The 23,820-nt window shown below is 40.4% G+C and overlaps 1 protein-coding gene across 2 annotated transcripts in view; it reads right to left on the bottom strand.

The window, feature by feature from the left end:
- Positions 1-20,620, bottom strand: part of LOC133655801 (C-Jun-amino-terminal kinase-interacting protein 4-like) — a 90,736-nt gene extending 70,116 nt beyond the window's left edge. For both annotated transcript variants that reach the window (XM_062056309.1, XM_062056310.1), the window contains exon 1: positions 20,066-20,620. In XM_062056309.1, coding sequence (XP_061912293.1) covers positions 20,066-20,365 — 300 coding nt within the window. In that variant the 5' untranslated portion in view covers positions 20,366-20,620. The remainder of the gene's footprint in view (positions 1-20,065) is intronic.
- Between the last annotated feature and the right edge of the window lie 3,200 nt (positions 20,621-23,820).

Below are 23,820 nucleotides of genomic sequence, written 5' to 3'. Positions count from 1 at the left end.
CTTACCTCGCCTTTGGACGTCCCTCAATCGGATGCTTTCTCTACAGGTGCTACAGCATCGAACTTGTGTTATTGTGGTATGCGAGCTCCACTTTGCAATGTTTGCATACTACTGCGTTTTCCTTCGATTTTAGTGTGAAGTGTGCCCACACCTTAGACAACTTTCGTCGCTTCTTAATTCCCTCGTTTTGCTATGGCTCTTGTACACTGCTTTCTGCGGCGTCTGACATTGCGAGTTATGTCGACGAAAAAGTTTACTAAACTCAAGCGTATTTAAAAGAGTGGTGTTGTCCAGTGCAGGGGCCGTATGATCTGAGTCGTAAACACGCTGTGCAATACCTAAACAGTCCATGCGAAACGTGAGCTTTGACTACTAAACGAGGCAAAATGCCGTTAAAAAAACTTAACGACGCCTCGAAGCAGCAAAAATTCCTCGGATATAGTTTGTGATCGAATTACTCGAGGAATCGTTTCAGCTCTACTTTGTACGATGTGTCAGTCTCCGTAAATCAAACACTCAAGTTGGAGTAAGGGGGATATGTTCTGGCCAACAACCAATAATGTGACAAATGCATGCTACAGAAACTGAAATATCGTAATTTTCGGACGCTACCTTTTTCCCCACACTTTGAACCCTGCGCTTTATATAGTGCTGTGGCTAATTTATGGATTTCGCCACCAATAAATTTAGCCTTGTCAAATCAGACCAATGAAATTGCCGAACGGGTCATGGCGGACCACTGAAATTGTTCACAGTAAATTAAACGTGCTCACATGATCATTCAGGCCGTCTTTCAGCATGTTATGGACACACCACCCTGCACTAAAGCCGAAGATGATAGACCCGCCCATCAAAAAAGTAAACACTCGTCGAACTTAAGGGCCCCAAAAGGCCAGACCACCATGCGCTGAAGAAGACGACTTCAGCAGTAAGAAGAGGAGAAGTAGGAGTACGAAGACAGCACTCTCCGGTAGGCTACTGTCTGCCGTGTTAGAGCCACTGCCTTTTGTTAAATTTGAAAAGGAAAACAGAGACCTGTGTAAATATTTCATGTTTCAATGTATATACCTGCAGCTTATAGGCTTGTGTGGGCAAGATATATGTACACAAGAAAGTTAGTCCAAAAATTAGGTGGGTGCAACTTATATTTAGGTGCACTTTATAGCCCAGAAATTATGGTAAGTCAATTTTTTAAAAGTACATGGATAAAATAAAATAAAACAACCTGTTTAATAAGCGGCAAAACATTCCAGAATAAGCCAGGTATAACATGTGACATGACACCTGAGCACATCTCTGTTGGGTAGAAGCATAACTAGCAACCATATTCTAAGATTTATTTAAAATTCTGACAAATCAGACTGAAATTAATATGTCTGTTTTTCTTTAGTCATTTATGAGTCATGGATAACAAATAGTATGTCAGAGCAATACATAACAATTGATTTAATGCACTCTAAAAGAGCAGCTTTTGCTTCGTAGTTTAAAGTTGCAACAAAAGTATTGTAGACACGAGAACAGTGAGTGACTTGTTTCAAAGCCCTGAGAAGCACCACAACCACAAGAGCCAAAGCAGTTTCATACATACACACACATTATTTTAAATGTTACCGCAATTTAGAGCTGTAAAAAGATCTTTTGACCACACTAAGCTGCTAGCATGTAACATTCTGTGAGACAAGCTGAAATGGCCAACATAACCCAGGTGCAACGTTCCCTCTAAGGTGCGCGCCTGCGCAATTGCACACTGCTCAAGCGTCCCCTGCGCACAGCAAATATATGCCGCGCACCAAATCAAATCCCATCTGAATTCTAAACAAAATAAACACATGTATTCTGTGTAAATTTGCAATGCAACTCTGAGTGACAGTGACAACAAGCGGCCCTAACGGTGTTCGTCAACACCGTTCAATTGAACACCGTTCAATTATTATAAAGTCTATCGAGATGCTTCGAGGACAGGAATTATATCGATCACTTTATTGAGCAAAACTGTTTATATTCGGCCATAACCACACCAAAAACATGAGTAAAAAACTTCTATCTCGAAAAACTAGTCATTTTCTGCCGTACAAACCAGGCCAAAACCAACTTGTCATCTGTCACCAACACGCATAGCACTAAGCCACAGGTGTGTTTATGGCCACACAAAAAATCGGATAACTCAAACACCACACAAAGTTACACTATAACTCCTCAGTCATATGTGTGCTTATTCTACTGTCATTTATTATTAATGTTAATTTATTGATATTAATAATGGAATGCTGTTACTAGAGAAAGTTACAGGAATGCACACTTCATCCTATGCTTACATTCAATTGTGCAACATGAGGATGTTTAGGGGCAACTAAATGTGATCTCTGAAAGGGGTACAAATGATTTTCAAAGGAGGACCCCCACCCAGACATATTGTACAATACTAATCCATAGCTTATGAAAAACAAGATTTATTTTATTTTCATTACAAGTGGGCCAAATCACTAATATTACAAAATAATCTCATGAAAATGACTCCTCTCATTTGAGTGTTATTATAAAAGATTGGTTTGAGACAGGTGTGCTGCTGGTATTGCCACGTGTGATGTTGCTCACATATGCTCCACTAAATGCTCAGGGAGTTTTCGTGTTTGCTCAGACACATGAACAATTAGAGGGAAAATTGCCCACGTGTGTTTTGGAGGCACACAATGTCGGCCAACAATCGCGTTAAGAGGCAGTGTATCTAAACTGGGACATCACGAAAAAGTGTAAAAATACCAAGAAAAACTATAGTAGGAATCTGACTGATACGTGCATGTAAACTTACTGACAGACATTATCTCAACTGACTTATATTCCATGTACTCTAATGTAAATACTAAGACATATTTGTAAAAAAATATTACTTTATTAAAAAAAACTGCATTGTCACCAAAGGAACTGTGTAATGTCAAAAAAGAGAATCCTTGCACAAAACTGGCCTGAGTAATGCTTTGAACACAAATAAAACAGAATACAATGATTTGCAAATAATTGTTCCCCTATTTTCAAATGAATAGACTGCAAAGACACGATACACAACGTTCAAACTGGAAAACGTTATTTTTTGCAAATATTAGCTCATTTGTAATTTGATACCTGCAATATGTTTCAAAAAAGCTGGCCCGAGTGGCAAAAAAGACTGAGAAAGTTGAGGAATGCTCATTAAACACTTATTTGGAACATCCCACAGGTGAACAGGCTAATTGGGAACAGGTGGGTGCCATGATTGGGTATAAAAGCAGCTTCCATGAAATGCTCAGTCTCGAGAGTCACCACTTTGTGAACAAATGTGTGAGCAAATTGTGAAACAATTTAAGAACAATATTTCTCAACGAGCTCTTGCAAGGAATTTAGGGATTTCACCATCGGTCCGTAATATCATCAAAAGGTTCAGAGAATCTGGAGAAATCACTGCACGTAAGCGATGACATTACAGACCTTCGATCCCTCAGGCGGTACTGCATCAAAAAGCGACATCAGTGTGTAAAGGATATCACCACATGGGCTCAGGAAAACTTCAGAAAACCACTGTCAGTAACTACTGTTTGTAAGTGCAAGTTAAAACTCTACTATGCAAAGCGAAAGCCATTTATCAACAACACCCAGAAACGCAGCCGGCTTCGCTGTGCCTGAGCTCATCTAAGATGGACTGATACAAAGTGGAAAAGTGTTCTGTGGTCTGATGAGTCCACATTTCAAATTGTTTTTGGAAACTGTGGACGTTGTGTCCTCCGGAACAAAGAGGAAAACAACCATCCGTTTTAGCGCTTCCATATCGAGTCTACTGACAGATATAAATTAGAAATATATACTACTTTTTATTCGAAATAGTAACACCACAGGATTTTAGAATGCATGTACATGTACGAGCCAGTGTTCCCCGCAAAAAGAGGATAGAAAAAAAAGAAACTTATTGACTATGACTTTGGACTACCACTGAATAAAAATGGCAGACTCGCGCAAAGTTCTTCAGTTAATCCTCTAGCATTTACTGTATGGAGATATTTGTTGACGTAACTATGGCATAGTACGTGCATATACTGTATGTCTCAAATGCCAAACAGCTTGCTTGTAAAGAGGAAAAAGTGTTTAATTAATATCTCCACCACAACTACATGGTTTGATTAAAATTTTCAGGAGTTATGGGGATCCCAAATACACCAAAACAAGTGCCAGCAGGCAAAAAAAAGTTGGTTTTGCATAACATGACCCCTGACGCATCATAACATTTGAAATCTGACCTCACTTTTCAGGTAAAATCCCACAGCGATGGTAAAGTCAAAGGAGTTGACTGCTACTGTTGTTAGCTACTAACTATCTAATTGCCATCTTATTTACATCTATGTGACCGTTAAGAGCGTTAAAAAATGAGACAAAACTAGCGTATACATATGTGGTGCAACTTTATATACCTTATTTACCTTATTCGTCATTAACGTTTTTAGAGTGTTTAAACATGTTAATATTACAGTTGTTGACTGCTTTTTACACTTATATGGCTATGCATTAGAATGTTTAGCAAGTTTTATGATGATGGTTTATGATGGTGACAGCTTGACTTGGGAACAGATAAATCTAAGGTGCAACACCTGGCAACTTGTCCAAAAAGAAAAGTGGTAACACAACTACTACGACGGACTAATGAGAGAGTAGTTTTCTCAAGGAATGAGGTATTTCACACTAAAGCCAGAATGAACAAACCTGATGTGTCAAGTCTCTTGGACATTCTGGGGGGCAAAGGTTGTAGTTGTAACATGACAAATGGTTCTCGCACTCCTTTGTGGCCTGGTGCACTTGTTATTCAACTTCTAACTGGCAATGCCATGTCAACAAAATACAAGGGTGTGTCCCAAACACATATTCACAAAAGCATCCCAATCCCACATAACAAAAGTTTTGTGTAGTGATTTCATTTCAATGTGCTTTTTCACAAAAAGCAAGCTGCTTTTGCTAGGATTAAATACAAATGTCTTAAGGAAAAATACTAAACCAGATTATCGTTAAGTGTATGTAATAACGCTAGCCAGCAGTGCATCAGGGTTGTTAGAGATGCTTGACGTTGTCTGTGTGTAGGACGCCCAAGCATGAGGCCCAGGGAGGCTTGAGAGGCATTTTTGAACATGTGGGGTTAAAAAACAGCAGTTATGACACTCAAATGCGTTGTGTCCTTGGGCAGAACACTTCACCCTTGCCCCCGGTGCCACTCACACCGGTGAATGAATGTTGAATGAATGACAGGTGGTGGTCGGAGGGGCCGTAGGCGCAAATTGGCAGCCACGCTTCCGTCAGTCTACCCCAGGGCAGCTGTGGCTACGAAAGTAGTTTACCACCACCAGGTGTGAATGAATGATGGGTTTTTAACATGTAAAGCGACTTTGGGTACTTAGAAAAGCGCTATATAAAATCCCAGGTATTAAATGTACATAATTATTCATACTTGTATAACCACAGAAACTTAAGCAACTAAGTTAGTTTTATATGTATAGTATTTACTGTATATACAGTATATATACACTGCATATATACTGCATATATACATTGCATTTGGTCTGGTTAAAACAAAACTCTATATACTGCATATGTACTGTATATATATATATATATATATATATATATATATATATATATATATATATATATATATATATATATATATATATATATATATATATATATATATATATATATATATATATATATATATGTATATATATATATATTGTATATATATATTAGGGCTGCAACTAACGATTAATTTGATCATCGATTAATCTGTCGATTATTACTTTGATTAATAATCGGATGAAAGAGACAAACTACATTTCTATCCTTTCCAGTATTTTATTGAAAAAAAACAGCATACAGGCACCATATTTATTTTGATTATTGTTTCTCAGCTGTTTGTACATGTTGCAGTTTATAAATAAAGGTTTATAAAAAAAATTAAAAAATTACTGTAACGCCGTTATTTTCGGGGGTAACTAGTAGTCTAACGCATTATTTATTACATTCAGTAACTCAGTTACCGTTACTACATGATGCATTACTGCGTTATTTTTACGTTATTTTTTATGTAGTATCGGCTAGAAACAGAGAAGATCTGAGTGTTTTATTGGAGAGCTGCAGTGTCGTTCTTCTGAATCTTCCTGCGTCACAAGGGGGAGAAGAGAAGAGGCGTGTGTGTGTGGGGGGGGGGGGGGGGGGTCGTGTCTGTGTTTACTAACAAGACATCATGGCGGAGCCGAAGTCGAGTTTCTTAACGTGGAGATATTCTCACTACTTTTCTTTTGTCGAGCACAAAGAGAATACAATTTTAGTTAAATGTAAGTTGTGTCTTGGATCAAAGATCCTATCTACTTCCCAAAACAGCAATTCAAATCTGCTGAAACAGCTACAAAAGCAACATGCTTCGACGAAGCTAGTAAAGAGAGACACACTTCACCTCCACCTCCACCTAAGCAACAGCGGCTGGATTTTAACGGAGGGACTGCTAGCCAGGACAACATTGACAGAGCCATTGCAGCGTATGTGCTAGAAGACATGCAGGCTATTTCTACATTATGTATGTATGTATGTATGTGTGTATATATATATATATATATATATATATATATATATATATATATATATATATATATATATATATATATATATATACTGTATATATATATATACACACATATATACAGTATATATATATATACACACATATATACAGTATATATATATATATATATATATATATATATATATATATATATATATATATATATATATATATATATATATATATATATGCATATATATATGCTTGCTTATGGTTGTCCATCGAGTCCGATGACGACATCCACTTCTATCGGTGAGTTCGTTGGTGGCTGAATAGCCCTATCCTGGATAAACAAACCCTACTGCAGGTAGGGCATGTAAATGTGGTGGTGGAGGAAATGGCAACCGTAGGTGTATTCCTCCTGAGTCTTCTCTCCTGTCTCTTGGCTGTCCTATCCTCCTCCAACAGGCGGGTGCCATCCTGGCACAGCTGACGCCAGGTGTTACGATCAGCAGCCACACCCTCCAGGGCCTCAGGTCTGATTTTACACTTCCTTAGTGCAGTCTTCAGCTGGTCTTTATATCGTTTCTTCTGCCCTCCAGCAGAGCGACGACCATGGTGTAGCTGGCCGTACAACACTTTGCGAGGCAGGCGGTCTGAGGGCATCCTTACTACGTGGCCCAGCCATCGTAGTTGGTGCAGGGTGATACTCCTGCAGTTGGTTTTTGAGAGTATTTCAGAGTGAGGCACACGATCACGCCATGTGATCCCCAGGATGCGCTGAAGGCAGCGTATGTGGAACTGCTCTAGGGCCTTGATGTGGCGGCTGTAGGTTACCCAGGCCTCGCAGCTGTAGAGGAGGGTAGTGAGGCAGATAGCTTGATAGACAGAGACCTTTGTGTGGAGATGGAGGTTCTTGTTTTGGAAGACCCGACGCCTGAGTCTCCCAAAAGCTGCCGCTGCCTGCTTGATCCTGTTCTGGACCTCACTATCAACAGTGTTGTCATCAAAAAGAATGCTTCCCAGGTATCTGAAGGATGGAACGATTGATATTTGTTCTCCAGAAACAGTGAAGACAGGTGATGTAGATGGCTTGTTGGAGCTCCACTGGCAAACTACTTCCGTCTTGCTGGTGTTGACGGTCAGTCCCATCCTGCTGTATGCTCTCACCGCAGCCGCAAGAACAGACTGGAGGTCTTGTGGGCTGTGAGATACAAGAACACAGTCATCTGCGTACTGCATCTCAACAATTCTCTCCCTCTGCAGTTTGGTGGTAGCCTGAAGCCTCCTGATATTAAAGAGGTTGCCATCTCGACGAAAGTCCACTGTCACACCGCTGCTGTCCTCAATCTCTTTGTGGAGAAGCTTGGTAACACATAGCAAGAAGATGTTAAAAAGCACTGGTGCTATTACACACCCCTGCCTTACTCCTGTATGTACAGGGAAGGGGGCAGACTCTTGACCTCCTATGGTCACTCGAGCAGTCATTCCATCATGAAACTGACGGAGGATGTTAACAAACTTAATGGGACAGCCAAACTTGAGGAGGACTTCCCATAGAAGTTCTCTCTGAACAGTGTCGAAGGCTTTGGAGAGGTCGACAAAGGCCATGAATAGGTCCTGATGTTGTTCCCTACATTTTTCCTGCAGCTGTCTAGCTGTGAAAATCATGTCCACTGTGCTCCTATTCTTTCTAAACCCGCACTGTGATTCAGGCAGTATCGACTCAGTGATGTTATTAATCAGCCTCTGGAGCATCACTTTTGCCAGAACTTTACCGGCAACAGCAAGGAGTGAAATGCCCCTACTGTTGCCACAGACAGCCTTGTCACCCTTGTTCTTGTAAATAGTGACAACATTGGCGTCTCTCCATTGTTGTGGGACGTTCTCTTTAGCCCAGATCTTTGTGATGTACTGGTGCAATGTTCTTGTGCAGAAGTATCCTCCTTGCTTCAGTAGTTCAGCCGGGATGTTGTCATTACCGGGGGATTTGTTGTTTTTGAGGGAGCGGGTAGCTGATCGGACCTCCAGGAAGGTTGGGGGCTCGTCCAAATTGTGCATGACGGGAAGTGTAGGCAGTTCATCCAGAACAGTGGGGTCTGCATCAGATCCCTGATTCAACAGGGTGCTAAAGTGTTCCGCCCATCTCAGCAGGATGCTAGGTTGGTCCTTCAAGGTTGACAGGCCGTCTGCTGTTTTCAGGGGAGTGATGCAGCGGTTTGTTGGGCCGTAGGTTTTCTTGACAGCATTGTAAAAGTTATGCATGTCATTTTTATCGGCAAAGGTTTGGATTTCATGTGCCTTTTTTCTCCACCACTCATTCTGCATCCTCCTAACAGCCCTTTGCACTTCTCCTCGAGCTCTCTGACATTTCTGCCTGGCGCTACTGGATGAAGGGTTCTCTAGGGTTGCCCTGTGTGCTTTGTGCATACCCTTCAACAGGACATGGATGGTGTCCGAGTTTTCATCAAACCAGTCTTGGTGGTTCTTGCTCTTGAAGCCAATTGTTTGGGCTGCTGCCTCATAGAGAGCCGAGCTGATAGAGTTCCAGTTCTGGTCAATAGAGTTCTCAGAAGAGTTCAAGGAAGACTCCACTGCCCCAAGTTTCTCAGCCAGGGAGCGGCGAAAGTAATTTCTTGGATCAGGGTTTTCCAGGCGGGCGCAGTCTAGCTTCTTCCTTTTGGGTCCTCGCCATCTCAAGGGAGGGCGCACTTGCATGTGGACATTGGTCATAATCAAATGATGATCTGTCCAGCACTCTGCACCTCTCATGGCACGGGTGATGAGGACGTCTTTGATGTCACTACGCCTCACTATGATATAATCTATCAGGTGCCAATGTTTAGAACGGGGGTGCATCCATGAAGTCTTATATTTAGCCTTCTGCTGGAAGCTGGTGTTGGTTATGGTCAGGTTATGCTCTGAGCAGAGAGTAAGCAGTCTCATCCCATTTGAGTTAACCTGACCAACCCCATGTCTGCCAAGTACTCCACTCCATATCCTGCTGTTCTGTCCCACTCGGGCATTAAATCCCCAAGCAAGAAAATCTTGTCATTCTTGGGGATCCGGCAGAGAGCCTCATCAAGTGACTGGTAGAAGGAATCCTTGACCTCACTCTCAGATGGCAGGGTCGGTGCATAAGCACTGAGAAGTGTGGCGTAGCGATTCCTGACCAGGGGGATACAGAGGATCATTAGTCTTTCACTAATGCCGACAGGTGTTTCAGTGAGTCTTGGCAGCAGTGTGTTTTTGATGGCCAGTCCTACACCATGCAGATGTTGTCCTCCTGAGGGGTAGCCTTTCCAGAAGAATGTGTAGCCCATACCTTCCTCAGTTGTATATCAATCAATCAATCAATCAATCAATGTTTATTTATATAGCCCTAAATCACAAGTGTCTCAAAGGGCTGTACAAGCCACAACGACATTCTCGGTACAGAGCCCACATACGGGCAAGGAAAACTCATCCCAGTGGGATGTCAATGTGAATGACTATGAGAAACCTTGGAGAGGACCGCATATGTGAGTAACCCCCCCCTCTAAGGGAGACCGAAAGCAATGGATGTCGAGTGGGTCTGACATAATATTGTGAAAGTCCAACACATCAGCGAAAGTCCAGTCCATAGTGGGGCCAGCAGGAACCATCCCGAGCGGAGACGGGTCAGCAGCGTAGAGATGTCCCCATCCGATGGACAGGCTAGCGGTCCACCCCGGGTTGGGAGCAGAGTAGAAAAGAAAAGAAAAGAAACGGCAGATCAACTGGTCTAAAAAGGGACTCTATTTAAAGGCTAGAGTATACAAATGAGTTTTAAGATGAGACTTAAATGCTTCTACTGAGGTAGCATCTCTAACTTTTACCGGGAGGGCATTCCATAGTATTGGAGCCCGAATAGAAAACGCTCTATAGCCCGCAGACTTTTTTTGGGCTCTGGGAATCACTAATAAGCCGGAGTTCTTTGAACGCAGATTTCTTGCCGGGACATATGGTACAATACAATCGGCAAGATATGCAGGAGCTTGACCGTGTAGTATTTTATACGTAAGTAGTAAAACCTTAAAGTCGCATCTTAGGTGCACAGGAAGCCAGTGCAGGTGAGCCAGTATAGGCGTAATATGATCAAACTTTCTTGTTTTTGTCAAAAGTCTAGCAGCCGAATTTTGTACCATCTGTAATCTTTTAATGCTAGACATAGGGAGGCCCGAAAATAAAACGTTACAGTAATCGAGACGAGATGTAACGAACGCATGGATAATGATCTGAGCATCGTCTGTGGACAAAATGGAACGAATTTTAGCGATATTACGGAGATGAAAGTTGGCCATTTTAGTAACACTCTTAATGTGTGACTCAAACGAGAGAGTTGGGTCGAAGATAATACCTAGATTCTTTACCGAGTCGGCTTGTGTAATTGTTTGGTTGTCAAATGTTAAAGGCCTACTGAAATGATTTTTTAAAATTTAAACGGGAATAGCAGATCCATTCTATGTGTCATACTTGATCATTTTGCGATATTGCCATATTTTTGCTGAAAGGATTTAGTAGAGAAAATCGACGATAAAGTTTGCAACTTTTGCTCGCAGATAAAAAAAAGCCTTGCCTGTACCGGAAGTAGCGTGACGTCACAGGAGCTAGTATTCCTCACAATTCCCCATTGTTTACAATGGAGCGAGAGAGATTCGGACCGAGAAAGTGATGATTACCCCATTAATTTGAGCGAGGATGAACGTTACAGTGAAGGACTTGAGAGACAGTGATGGACGTATCTTTTTTCGCTCTGACCGTAACTTAGGTACAAGCTGGCTCATTGGATTCCACACTCTCCCTTTTTTATTGTGGATCACGGATTTGTATTTTAAACCACCTCGGATACTATATCCTCTTGAAAATGAGAGTCGAGAACGCGAAATGGACATTCAGTGCCTTTTATCTCCACGACAATACATCGGCGAAATGCTTTAGCTACGAGCTAACATGATAGCATCGTGCTTTAACTGCATATAGAAACAAAAAAATAAACCCCTGACTGGAAGGATAGATAGAAAATCAACAATACTATTAAACCGTGGACATGTAAATACACGGTTAATGCTTTCCAGGCTGGCGAAGGTTAACAATGCTGTGCTAACGACGCCATTGAAGCTAACTTAGCAACTTAGCAACGGGACCTCACAGAGCTATGCTAAAAACATTAGCTCTCCACCTACGCCAGCCAGCCCTCATCTACTCATCAACACCCGTGCTCACCTGCGTTCCAGCGATCGGCAGAAGGACGAAGGACTTCACCCGATGCGTTTGGCGGCCCGGAGACGTAGGAAGTCAAGGTGAGGTCGGCGGCTAGCGCGGCTAGCGCGGCTAGCTCTCCAACAAAGTCCTCCTGGTTGTGTTGCTGTAGTCCGCTGCTAATACACCGATCCCACCTACAACTGTCTTCTTTGCAGCCTTCATTGTTCATTAAACAAATTGCAAAAGATGTCCAGAATACTGTGGAATTATGAAATGAAAACAGAGCTTTTTGTATAGGATTCTACGGGTACCATAACTTCCGTTACTCTGACTTCGTCACGCGCATACGTCATCATACCGCGACGTTTCAGCCGGATATTTCCCGGGAAGTTTTAAATGTCACTTTATAAGTTAACCCGGCCGTATTGGCATGTGTTGCAATGTTAAGATTTCATCATTGATATATAAACTATCAGACTGCGTGGTCGGTAGTAGTGGGTTTCAGTAGGCCTTTAAGGTGGTATTATTAAATAGATGTCGGTGTTGAGCAGGACCGATAATCAGCATTTCTGTTTTCTTAGCGTTGAGTTGCAAAAAGTTAGCGGACATCCATTGTTTAATTTCATCAAGACACGCCTCCAGCTGACTACAATCCGGCGTGTTGGTCAGCTTTAGGGGCATGTAGAGTTGGGTGTCATCAGCATAACAGTGAAAGCTAACACCGTATTTGCGTATGATGTCACCTAGCGGCAGCATGTAAATACTAAAGAGTGCAGGGCCAAGAACCAAACCCTGGGGAACTCCGCACGTTACCTTAACATAGTCCGAGGTCACATTGTTATGGGAGACACACTGCATCCTGTCAGTAAGATAAGAGTTAAACCAAGACAAGGCTAAGTCTGACATCCCAATACGCGTTTTGATACGCTCTAATAAAATATTATGATAAACAGTATCGAAAGCGGCGCTAAGATCAAGAAGCAGCAACATAGATGACGCATCAGAATCCATCGTTAGCAATAGATCATTAGTCATTTTTGCGAGGGCTGTCTCCGTAGAGTGATTTGCCCTGAAACCGGATTGAAAAGGTTCACAGAGATTGTTAGACGCTAAGTGTTCATTTAGCTGCTGTGCGACAATTTTTTCGAGGATTTTCGAGATAAACGGAAGGTGGGACACCGGCCGGTAGTTTACCATGAGGTCAGGATCGAGGTTAGGTCTTTTGAGTAAAGGATGAATAACCGCTTTTTTGAATGCTAGTGGAACAGTGCCAGAGGAAAGTGATAAGTTTATAATATTTAACACTGATGGACCTAATAAAACAAAAAGCTCCTTGATAAGTTTCCCAGGAATTGGGTCAAGTAAACATGTTGGTTTTTTTGTCCCATTTACACATTTTAACAATTCCTCCAATGTTATTTCATCAAAGAGAGAGAAACTATTTTGGAGGGCAGTGTCCGTCGTATATACAGTCGTATCTGTGTTAATAGAACCCAGTTGTAGCTGAGATGCATTGTCTTTAATCTCTTTTCTAATGACTTCAATTTTCTTATTAAAGAAATTCATAAAGTCATCTGCTGAGTGGGTGGAGCTACTGGGAGGAGTCCCTTGTTGGGTTAGCGATGCTACTGTACTAAACAAAAATTTAGGATCATTGTTGTTGAGGTGGATGAGATTTGAGTAATATTTAGCTTTAGCTGAGGTAAGCATGCGTTTATAAGTTATTAAACTATCACTCCATGCTTGATGGAAAACCTCAAGTTTAGTCGCACGCCATTTGCGTTCCAGCTTTCTACATGATAATTTCTGGGCTTTAGTTTCTTCAGTAAACCATGGGGTACGCCTTTTAGGGGCCCTTTTTAGCTTTAGCGGTGCTACACTATCAATGGTGTCGCGCAGGGCGTCGTTAAAGTTGTTAGTGAGGTTATCAATAGAGCCCACATAATTTGGGAATGGTGCCATTACCGAAGGCAGTAGGTCAGTAAGAGTCATCGTTGTGGCAGCATTAATGTTGTGGCTGCTATAGTAGTTATTATTATTATTATTAGTTTGTTGACAATGAGTCAGAACTTTGAATTTTATAAGGTAATGATCGGACATTACTTTAGTGTATGGGAGTATTGTAACTTTGGAGGTGGTGACACCCCTGACAAGCACTAGATCTATCGTATTACCGTTGCGATGCGTGGGTTCATTTATTATTTGTGTAAGACCACAGCTATCAATTATAGTCTGGAGCGCCACGCATAGAGGGTCCGATGGGGTATTCATATGGATGTTAAAGTCTCCCATTATGATTATATTGTCGGCGTGCGTCACTAGATCAGCAACGAACTCTGAAAATTCATTGATAAAGTCCGAATAGGGCCCTGGGGGGCGGTAGATGACAGCCAGGTGCAGAGGCAGCGGTGTGACAAACCTCGTAGTAAGCACCTCACACGAGTTATATTTATTATTTAGGTCCGAGGTAAGGCTAAAGTTTTTGTTGTATATTAGAGCAACACCTCCACCCCTTTTAATGGGACGGGAAATATGCGTTCCCGTATAGCCAGGAGGAGACGCCTCACCCAGCGCAAAAAATTCGCTTGAGACCTGGTTTGAGCCAGGTCTCGGCTAGACCAACGACATCAAGATTGTTGTCTCTAATGACTTCATTAACTAATAACGTTTTGGAAGACAATGACCTTATGTTTAAAAAGCCCATATTATAGGTAGTGGGCTGTTTTGAGGAGTTTTTGTTGAAAGTATCCGTAGTAGCAATATTAATAATGTTACGATTATTATGCGCAGTGCACTTTAAATAATTTCGACCATATCTAGGAATTGATATGACAGGAATTTTTAGATTGTTTGCCACCTCAGTAAAATGCATGTCCACCTCTGACGCAGAAAAAACATTATGTGAATTGTATATTGTTCTATGAGAATTGCTGTGTGTGCAGGGATTATCCAGCCTGGCGCTGGCTAGTTCTAGCTTAACAGACTCCTTATTAGCGCTTCTTTGTGGATTAGCATTTAGCTTTTTCGTTAGCCCCGCTAACAACAACGCCTTTAGCTTTGTTGTTAGCCCCGCCCGACATCCCCGCTTCTGCTTCCGAGCGCACCGCTTACGTCTCTTTCGTTGACGGTCTCCGCTGGTAGTGGACGCCGCTGCTTCAAAGGCCACTGCTGGATGTAGCTCGCGAAGAATTCCCAAGCTAGCGAGTAGGTCCTCCGTACACGCATCTTTCAGCCCAAAATGGCCCGATTTCTCCACATCCAGAATCGTAAGTCGGTCGTAAGTGATCACGGAGTGAACACGCTGTGAGCCAGCCATGAAATTGACTGAATTGACGGGTAATTTTGCCAAATCGGTCTACACTTCCAAGAGCGCATGCAAGAGGCTGCTGCCGTGAAGCGCCGCCAGCTATATATATATATATATATATATATATATATATATATATATATATATATATATATATATATATATATATACACACATACATACATACACACACATACACACATACATACATACATACATAAATACATATATATATATACACACATATATATACATACATACATACATACATACATACATACATACATACATACATACATATATATATATATATATATATATATATACACACACACACACACACACACATATATATGTATATGTATATATACTACATATATACACATTTGTGTATATGTATACTGTAGTATATATATATATATATACACACACACACACACACACACACACACAAAACAGTGTACGCAGTATGCAGAGTCGTCAGTTCTCCACAATGTTATACAACATGAAAACAGTAGTGAATGCTTAAAACATGGAACAGATTTACAGGTTGCCTAAGTGTCATGACAACACCAACCAAAGTGTGACTCAAAAGGCTGAAAGCAGTAGAAGCTATTCTAAGTAGTGACTTCAATTAAAAACTCTGTGCTAGTGTGTGCAGTCACTACTTGTTTGTGTATGCGATCAGGCTCACCTGCCAAAGAACCTGGTTCCTGATGTGGTCAGTGTACCCTTTTTTTACTGTGATCCAATCGTAGTTGCACTATTTATATTGTTATTTAAAATGTTTTTTTTGTATATTTGGTTTCTTTTTTGGGGGGGGGGGGGGTTTACTCAAGTTTCTGTTAGCTTCTGCTAACCACCACCTGGTTTTGCTTGCATTTTGGTGTGGTTCATGCTCACACTCAATCAGCACTGTAATTAATTTGCACAAACTCTTGTCCGGTAGCTCCAGGTATCATTTGGCAGTCCACCGAACCCAGGACCTGAGAGATGGGTCCCAGTACACCTGAAGTGCATTCACACTTGAACAAAAAAAAACTTGAACAAATTTCACACTGAGCAAAAGTTTTGCACACCAAGAAAAAAAAGCAGACCCCAGTAATCAGTGTGTTGTAAGTCTTATGGCTGTAAAGTATGTTGTAGAGTCTTATGGCTGTGGGTAGAAGTAACCTGCGGTGGTATTCCTTCCTGCACTGTGGATGGAAGACCCCAATTAAATGGCACACCAAATCTGATTTTTTGGCCCTCGAGTGACACAGATTGGATTGTTTTTTCTTGTCGAAACACTCCAAAGTGCTTCAAATCTGATCTTTTTACATCATATTCAGGCAACATCAGGAGGTAGTCCAAATCCGATTGGAATCTGATCTTTTCAAATGTGACTTCAGTCTAAACGGCAATGTGACATGAACGCCACTTTTTCGTCAGCTTTGGGTGAGCTACGTCATACGTGTACACGGACAAAGACGCAGCCTGCCTGAGAAGGACCTAATGAGATATCAATTTCATCAACATAAGATGTCTGATATGATGCAAGTGCACACTGTTTGTGCAATATAGTAAAATGCAGCAGTGAAATGTCATTAAATGTATAAGAGTCTAAATTCCTATCACTTTTGTGTAAACACAGAACAAAGTTGCATGAGATCACTGTGAATTGCGGGGTCAGGGTGATATTTATGTTTGAGGATAAAACAAATCACCTGAGGACCCTCTCACTTGGTAATTGCCTAAATTGGATGCTTGACGGATAATAATAAATGTGATTACAGACCAGACCACAGTGGTGCGTATGAATAGAATGCAACACAAATTCCAGTAACACATGGCATCAAGTGTGGCTAATTTTATAAGCTACTACAAGCTAATTAAAAATGTAAACAATGTTATACAGCATGTTATTACCAGTATATACAGCAACTAAACACAGTACATCATATGGAACGAGCCAATGTATTTTATTTATTATTTAATGCAATAGTTTGTGGGCGTGTGCATGCATCTCTTTCATGGCGTAGATATTCATAAAACAATCTTGCCTACATCCAAATTTGCTCCAAACGAGCCGTTTAAAATTTGAGACTTCAGTGACGTGTTTTGCCTTACTTACTGTACGTCAGCGGATATCTCCATATATGGTAGAGGTTTACCGAAAGAGCTTTGCACAAGTCTGCTATTTTTATTCGGTTGTAGTCCGACGTAGTCAATAGGTTCCTTCTTTTTCTCTATCCTCTTATTTTGAGGCAGACTGGCTCGTACATGCAGATGCATGTTAAAATCCTCCACTGACGCCATTTTTAATAAAAAGTAACGTATAGATCTAACTTATATCTGTCAGTAGATTCGATATGGAAGCGCTAAAAACTACCCAATCAGGGGCCTCGATTTTGACAGTGAAATGCAATGATTGGTGTTCATGGCTGTCAATCACAGACAATTGTGTACTCGCTCGGCTGCATTGTTTTTTTCCGACCACAAACCCAGGTCGCCGGTGTGAGAGGCAAGTGTACTGTCTAGCGAGCTAAAAGAGCAGGCAATCCCCCAGATCACCAGCGCTATTCTTTTAAGTTGACTGGACTCTGTGCTTGCGCCCGTCGCAAAGGAGATGTATTCATGATTCAAAATTATTTTACGATATGTCTTTAAACAAGATATGAATTAAGAAAATATCATAATATCGATATAATTTATTTCACGTTAAAATTACCAAACGCCGCTTATTTGTTGTGTTCCTTGTTCTCTCCCGCTCCCCTCCGCGGGCTAATAAAACTGACTGTTTACAGTACAGTTGTCATTCACTTCAATTTCAGTTAATCTCGCTCAAAAATTAATATCTTTATATAAATATTTTCACAGGAAAATATATCGAGATGTACTTTTTCGTCCATATCGCCCAGCCCTAAATGGATGCTATTTTTTGCACTGTTGCTGTTGTGTTGAATAAAATCATGTTGTTGTTTTTTCCAAAATTCCTCATAGGTTCCCTTTCTTTAAAAAATAAAAAGGAAGCACATGGTCAGGGGATCATGGTGTATGTGTGCATGCCTGCGTGAGAAAAAAGATCATCCCAGATAATCGTGATCTCAATTCTAAGCATGAAAATTGACATTCCCATTTTTTTCAGAATAGTGCAGCACTCCACCAAAATGCACACAATGAGGCAATTATAAAGCCTTTTGTAAAAACGGAATGCAAAGGGGGCTTTTTAACACACAAAACCATTCTTATTTGCAAGGTTAAGATGTCTCTCTAAATCAGGGGTGTCAAATGTACGGCCCAAGGGCCAGATCAGGCCCGCGAAAACTCTCTTTGAACCACATCTAAACTACTGTAATGTCATCTGGTGTAACACCTTCCCTAGCTACCTTCACAAATTAGAATCCATGCAAAAGAAAACCATACGGGCCCTGTCATGGTCCAAGTTTAATGCCCCCACTCGACATCTATTCCATAATTATCATCTCTTAAGACTGACAGAGTTCAATATTTATCATAATGCTTGTCTAACCTATCAAGTCATCCACAGGCTGAATCTCAGGCTCTGTAGCTTGGTTCCTATCTATCGTCCCCAGCATGCCCACAACACTCGTAACTTTGACCTAATATCAGGTAAACATCGTCTACTGGCTTGTACTGCTCGAAGTGTTGTATGCAGGGGACCAAAGATTTGGAACCGGCTTGATGAAAGCCTCAGGATGCTGTATTCATTCTCCAACTTCAAAAAGAAACTGAAATCTTACCTATTAACCACCTATCTCTAATGCCTCATGTGGAGTAGACTAGTGTTGGGTTGTGCATGGTTGAATGAATGTATGTATGTATGTGTATGCTTGCTTTAGTACTCCTATTTTGTGTTTATCATATAGCGTTTTTGTGCTTGCCACCATGTTTCAGCATTCCATGCATATATTGTCCTCTGGACCCCCTGCCAAAAGCTTCTTCTAGCTTATTTGGGGGACCCTTTCACTTACCACCATCCTTGAATGATATTCACTACTGTTGTAATTGTAATATGGTATTGTGAATAAACTTGAAACTTGAAAAAAAAAGGTGTTATCTGGTCCGTGGGATGAGTTCGCCAATTACAAAAATTAACCTGAAATTTTTGAATGAAATAAACAGCTGTTCTAAATGTGTCCACTGGATGTCGCAATAGCAATTCTTTGTATCTTTGTAAATGGTGCTACATATGTACAAAATAAACCACATGATGTTAGTACATCAGTCGAAGAAAATGAGCAAACTACATAAATAACATCCTGTAATTGGATTTTGATATAATTTTTTTATCTTGATAGATTAAAAATGAACACCAATGAGTTGACTGATGAACATTATCACATCATTTTTTCAGAAAGTGTAAATAACGAGAATTAAAGATAGAATAATATTAACCGCAACATTTAAGTGTAAAAAAATTAAAATAAACAGTTGTACAATTTCAGAATGTGCTTGTTCTATTTGGGACGGTGTGGCTCGGTTGGTACAGCGGCTGTGCCAGCAACTTGAGGGTTGCAGGTTCGATCCCCGCTTCCGCCATCCTAGTCACTGCCGTTGTGTCCTTGGGCAAGACACTTTACCCACACCCACACTGGTTTAAATGTAACTTAGATAATGGGTTTCACAATGTAAAGCGCTTTGAGTCACTAGAGAAAAGCGCTATATAATTCACTTCACTATTTTTAAACAAAGAAAACAATCTGAAGTTGTCTTTATTTTTAAGTTATCGTGTCGGGAATTTTCCAGTCCGGCCCACTTGGGAGTAGATTTTTCTCCATGTGGCCCCCGATCTAAAACGAGTTTGACACCCCTGCTCTAAATGAAGAACCGTTCGGGAAACCGAAAGAACCGACTCTTCTTTGGGAGTCATGCCAAAAGAGCCTAAAGAAGACTGGGAGTCTCCCAGCCACACCACGTTCTAAATGTTGCAAAACTGGCGTGAAAGTGTTGTGTTAACGCACCTCTTCGATGTGCTTTCTAAAGGACTTTTCTCGCTCGTACTGAGTAACGAGCTGCTCGTTGTCCTCCTTCAGCAACTCGATCTCCACTTCGTGCTCCTGGTTGACAGCGAACACCGAGTCCAAGTTCTCCAGCACGGCGACGACCAGCGGCATCAGCTGCTTCACCACGTCCTCGTCGTACCTCCCAATGAGCCGCTCGAACTCGCGGTAAATAGAATTGGCCAGACCCGAGACCCGCTCGGACATCATGGTCGAGCCGCCAGTGTCGTCCTGGTAGAGGACGACGTCGTCCAACTCCATGTCTTCGTCTTCTTCTTCTTTACCTCCCCGGCTAACGTCAGCGAGCTATGCGCAAACTTCAGCCGCCTTGTTACCCTCCCAAGTGGCTAAAACATCGCTCAGATGTGATATGTTGTACGGGGCGGAGATCAAGTCCGTCCTTAATGGCCGTGTGCCTGCTGCACCGTTGACTTTAAGAGGTTCCTTTAGCCGTGTTGTTGTTAGCAGTGCTGAAAAGTATTTCCTTACCTCCGCTTAGTTTTACTGACCAATAGGGCTGGGGCGACCGATACAAATGTCGATAGTAATACCGTGATGAGAGCGATATCCTTTTGTTTCATTTTATTTTCATACATCCATCCATTTCCTACCGCGTATCCCTTTTTATTCATATATTTATGTATTGTTGTGTAGTGTATTCGAATTAATTCATAATGCTTAAATAGTCACATGGAAATATTGAACTATTGTGTCGATATTGAGTTTATGGACAAACACAGTAAATTGTGAACACGTCAGGAGACAAATTGGAAGGTTTTTGCTGTAATTTTTTTCAGAGAACCAGCAATTTACAGTATTTTATGTTTTTCCAAATGTTTTAGATGATGAATTTGTTTTGTTTGTCATTGTTTAAAAAAATACATTGAATTATTTGAACATGTGTATATTGATTTGTGTATTGATTCACTATAGTGAATCAATACAATATAGGAATTTCTACATTGGCCTGGATGTGCAAAACAAAGTGACAATTACAGAAAAGACAAAAACCAAACACAAAACACTGTACATCCATCCATCCTTTTACCTACCGCATGTTCCTCTCGGGGACACGGGGGGTGCTGGAGCCTATCCCAGGTGCGCTCAATTTCAGAAAACACAAAAACAAAAGCCGAATCAACTTACAATTTCACAATTAAAAAAAACACATTACAATTTCAGAAGAAAAAAAACATTAAAATTTCAGAAAACACAAAAACAAAAGCCAACCCAATTTAAAATTCCAGGAAAGAAAACAAAACAAATCACAATTCCAGGGAACACAAAAACCGAAACAACTTACAATTTCAGAAAACAAATTAACAAAAAATGAAACACTACAATTTCAGAAAGCACAAATACAAAAGATGCAACAATTTACTATTTCAGAAAAAATAACAAAAAACTAAACATTAAAGTTTCAGGAAAAAGCAAAAAAAGCCGAAAAAACTTACAATTTCAGAAAACAAATTAACAAAATACGAAACACTTAACAATTTCAGAAAACACAAAACAAAAGCTGAAGAAATGTACAATTTCAGAAAACAAATTAAGAAAATACGAAACACTTAACAATTTCAGAAAACACAAAAACAAATGCCGAAACAATTTACAAATTCACAAACCGGAAAAGGAATGCCCCACTTCCGCTGGGGCTCCATCATTCAGGCTCTGCGACATGAACAAATTGATTGGCTGATTTAGTTTACAGTACAGTTTATGAAACTGTGCTGTAAATTGTTTTGCCTTTGTTTTCTTAAAATGTTAAGTGTTTTGTTTTTGTGTTACCTGAGATTGTAATTTATTTCATGAAATGTAAAAAGCGTTTTGCACTTTTCCAGGCCACTTTTTAAAATTAAAATAAATATATGTTTCAAAAATATTAAAATGTATTGATATGCACCTGTATTGTTACATTGTTCCCAAATAAAGTTGTTTATCAAAACAGATGTTACAATTGTATGATTAAATTTAAAAAATCCCTAAAGTATTTGTCCTGTGTTGTATTTTGATTATATCCACGATCAATAAATTAAAGGCATATCACAAAATCAACGAGTAAATGTAAAACAAAGTGACGTTGAGAAAGAGTCGGTATCGGTAATAGTACGCCTGTATTTTCTTGGTATCGAATGGATAAAAACCAAACATTCCCGACTGTCCAACAGAGGAGCCTCTGCTGCTGCATTCACTTGCAATCGGAAAAACTAAACCTGAGCAGTCAACTCCGCCCAAATTTTAACATGGACTATCACGATGGATTAAACACTGTTGTGGCAAACGTTTATGGACGTTTTTAACTTCAAAACTTTGACCCAAACAACATATGTTAGATTCGCACCAAAACAATCAATTTAACGCACAGTTGTTTATAAATGTAAGTGTTTAAAACTCCAGTCAGAGTGAGTAACTTCTATACTTTGTATGGCTAGCGTGATGATTGAGTGTACCTCAAACTAAACTGATTATAAACAGAATTCCATATAAAGATGTTTTCCGCAATTTAATTTAAAAGAGTCAGAGATTCGAAGCTTGAAATTACGAGTACAGTAAAGCGCATTGCTAGTGACGTCACACGCTAAAACGGGATGGGAGGATGGAGGCAGGCTGCTAATCCGAGAATCCTCAAACATTGCAAACTAGCGATGTGCGATACCACTGATTTTCTTTCCGTTCCGATAACATGTAAAATTCAAATTCCAACAACAATACTTTGTGCAACTATACCCGACGTGTCTGCTAATTTTTTTTAATGTGTGTATTTTCAAATAATAACATATCTAAAAAACAGAGCAGAAAAAAGATCAAAGCATCGGAATGTAATGAGAAAATGTCTTTAAACTAATAAATATTAATAATAAACTTGGTCACATGTAACAAAAAGTTTTGTCTTGGACTGGACTACTGTACAAAACCAGTGAAGTTGGCACGTTGTGTAAATGGTAAATAACAACAGAATACAATGATTTGCCAATCCCTTTCAATTTATATTCAATTGAACAGACCGCAAAGACAAGATATTTCATGTTCGAACCAAGAAACTAGATTTTTTTTTTGCAAATAATCATTGATTTAGAATTTATTGGCAGCAACACATTGCAAAAAAGTTGGCACAGGGTGCATTTTTACCACTGTGTTACATGGCCTTTCCTTTTAACAACACTCAGTAAACGTTTGGGAACTAAGGAGACACATTTTTGAAGCTTTTCAGGTGGAATTATTTTTAATTCTTGCTTGATGTACAGCTTAAGTTGTTCAACAGTCCGGGGTCTTCGTTGTGGTATTTTAGGCTTCTTATTGCGCCACACATTTTCAACGGGAGACAGGCCTGGACTACAGGCAGGTCAGTCTAGTACCCGCACTCTTTTACTATGAAGCCACGCTGTTATAACACGTGGCTTGGCATTGTCTTGCTGAAATAAGCAGGGGCGTCCATGATAACGTCGCTTAGATGGCAATAGAAAAAAATGTTGCTCCAAAACCTGTATGTACCTTTCAGCATTAATGGTGCCTTCACAGATGTGTAAGTTACCCATGTCTTGGGCACTAATACACACCATACCATCATAAATGCTGGATTTTGAACTTTGCGCCTATAACAGTAAGGATGGTTCTTTTCCTTTTTGGTCCGGAGGACACAAAGTTTAGTTTCCAAAACCAATTTGAAATGTGGACTCGTCAGACCACAGAACACTTTTCCACTTTGCATTAGTCCA

Source organism: Entelurus aequoreus, linkage group LG08 (assembly GCF_033978785.1).
Source record: "Entelurus aequoreus isolate RoL-2023_Sb linkage group LG08, RoL_Eaeq_v1.1, whole genome shotgun sequence".
Taxonomy (NCBI): Eukaryota; Metazoa; Chordata; class Actinopteri; order Syngnathiformes; family Syngnathidae; genus Entelurus; species Entelurus aequoreus.
This window is presented reverse-complemented; position numbering and strand designations above follow the sequence as displayed.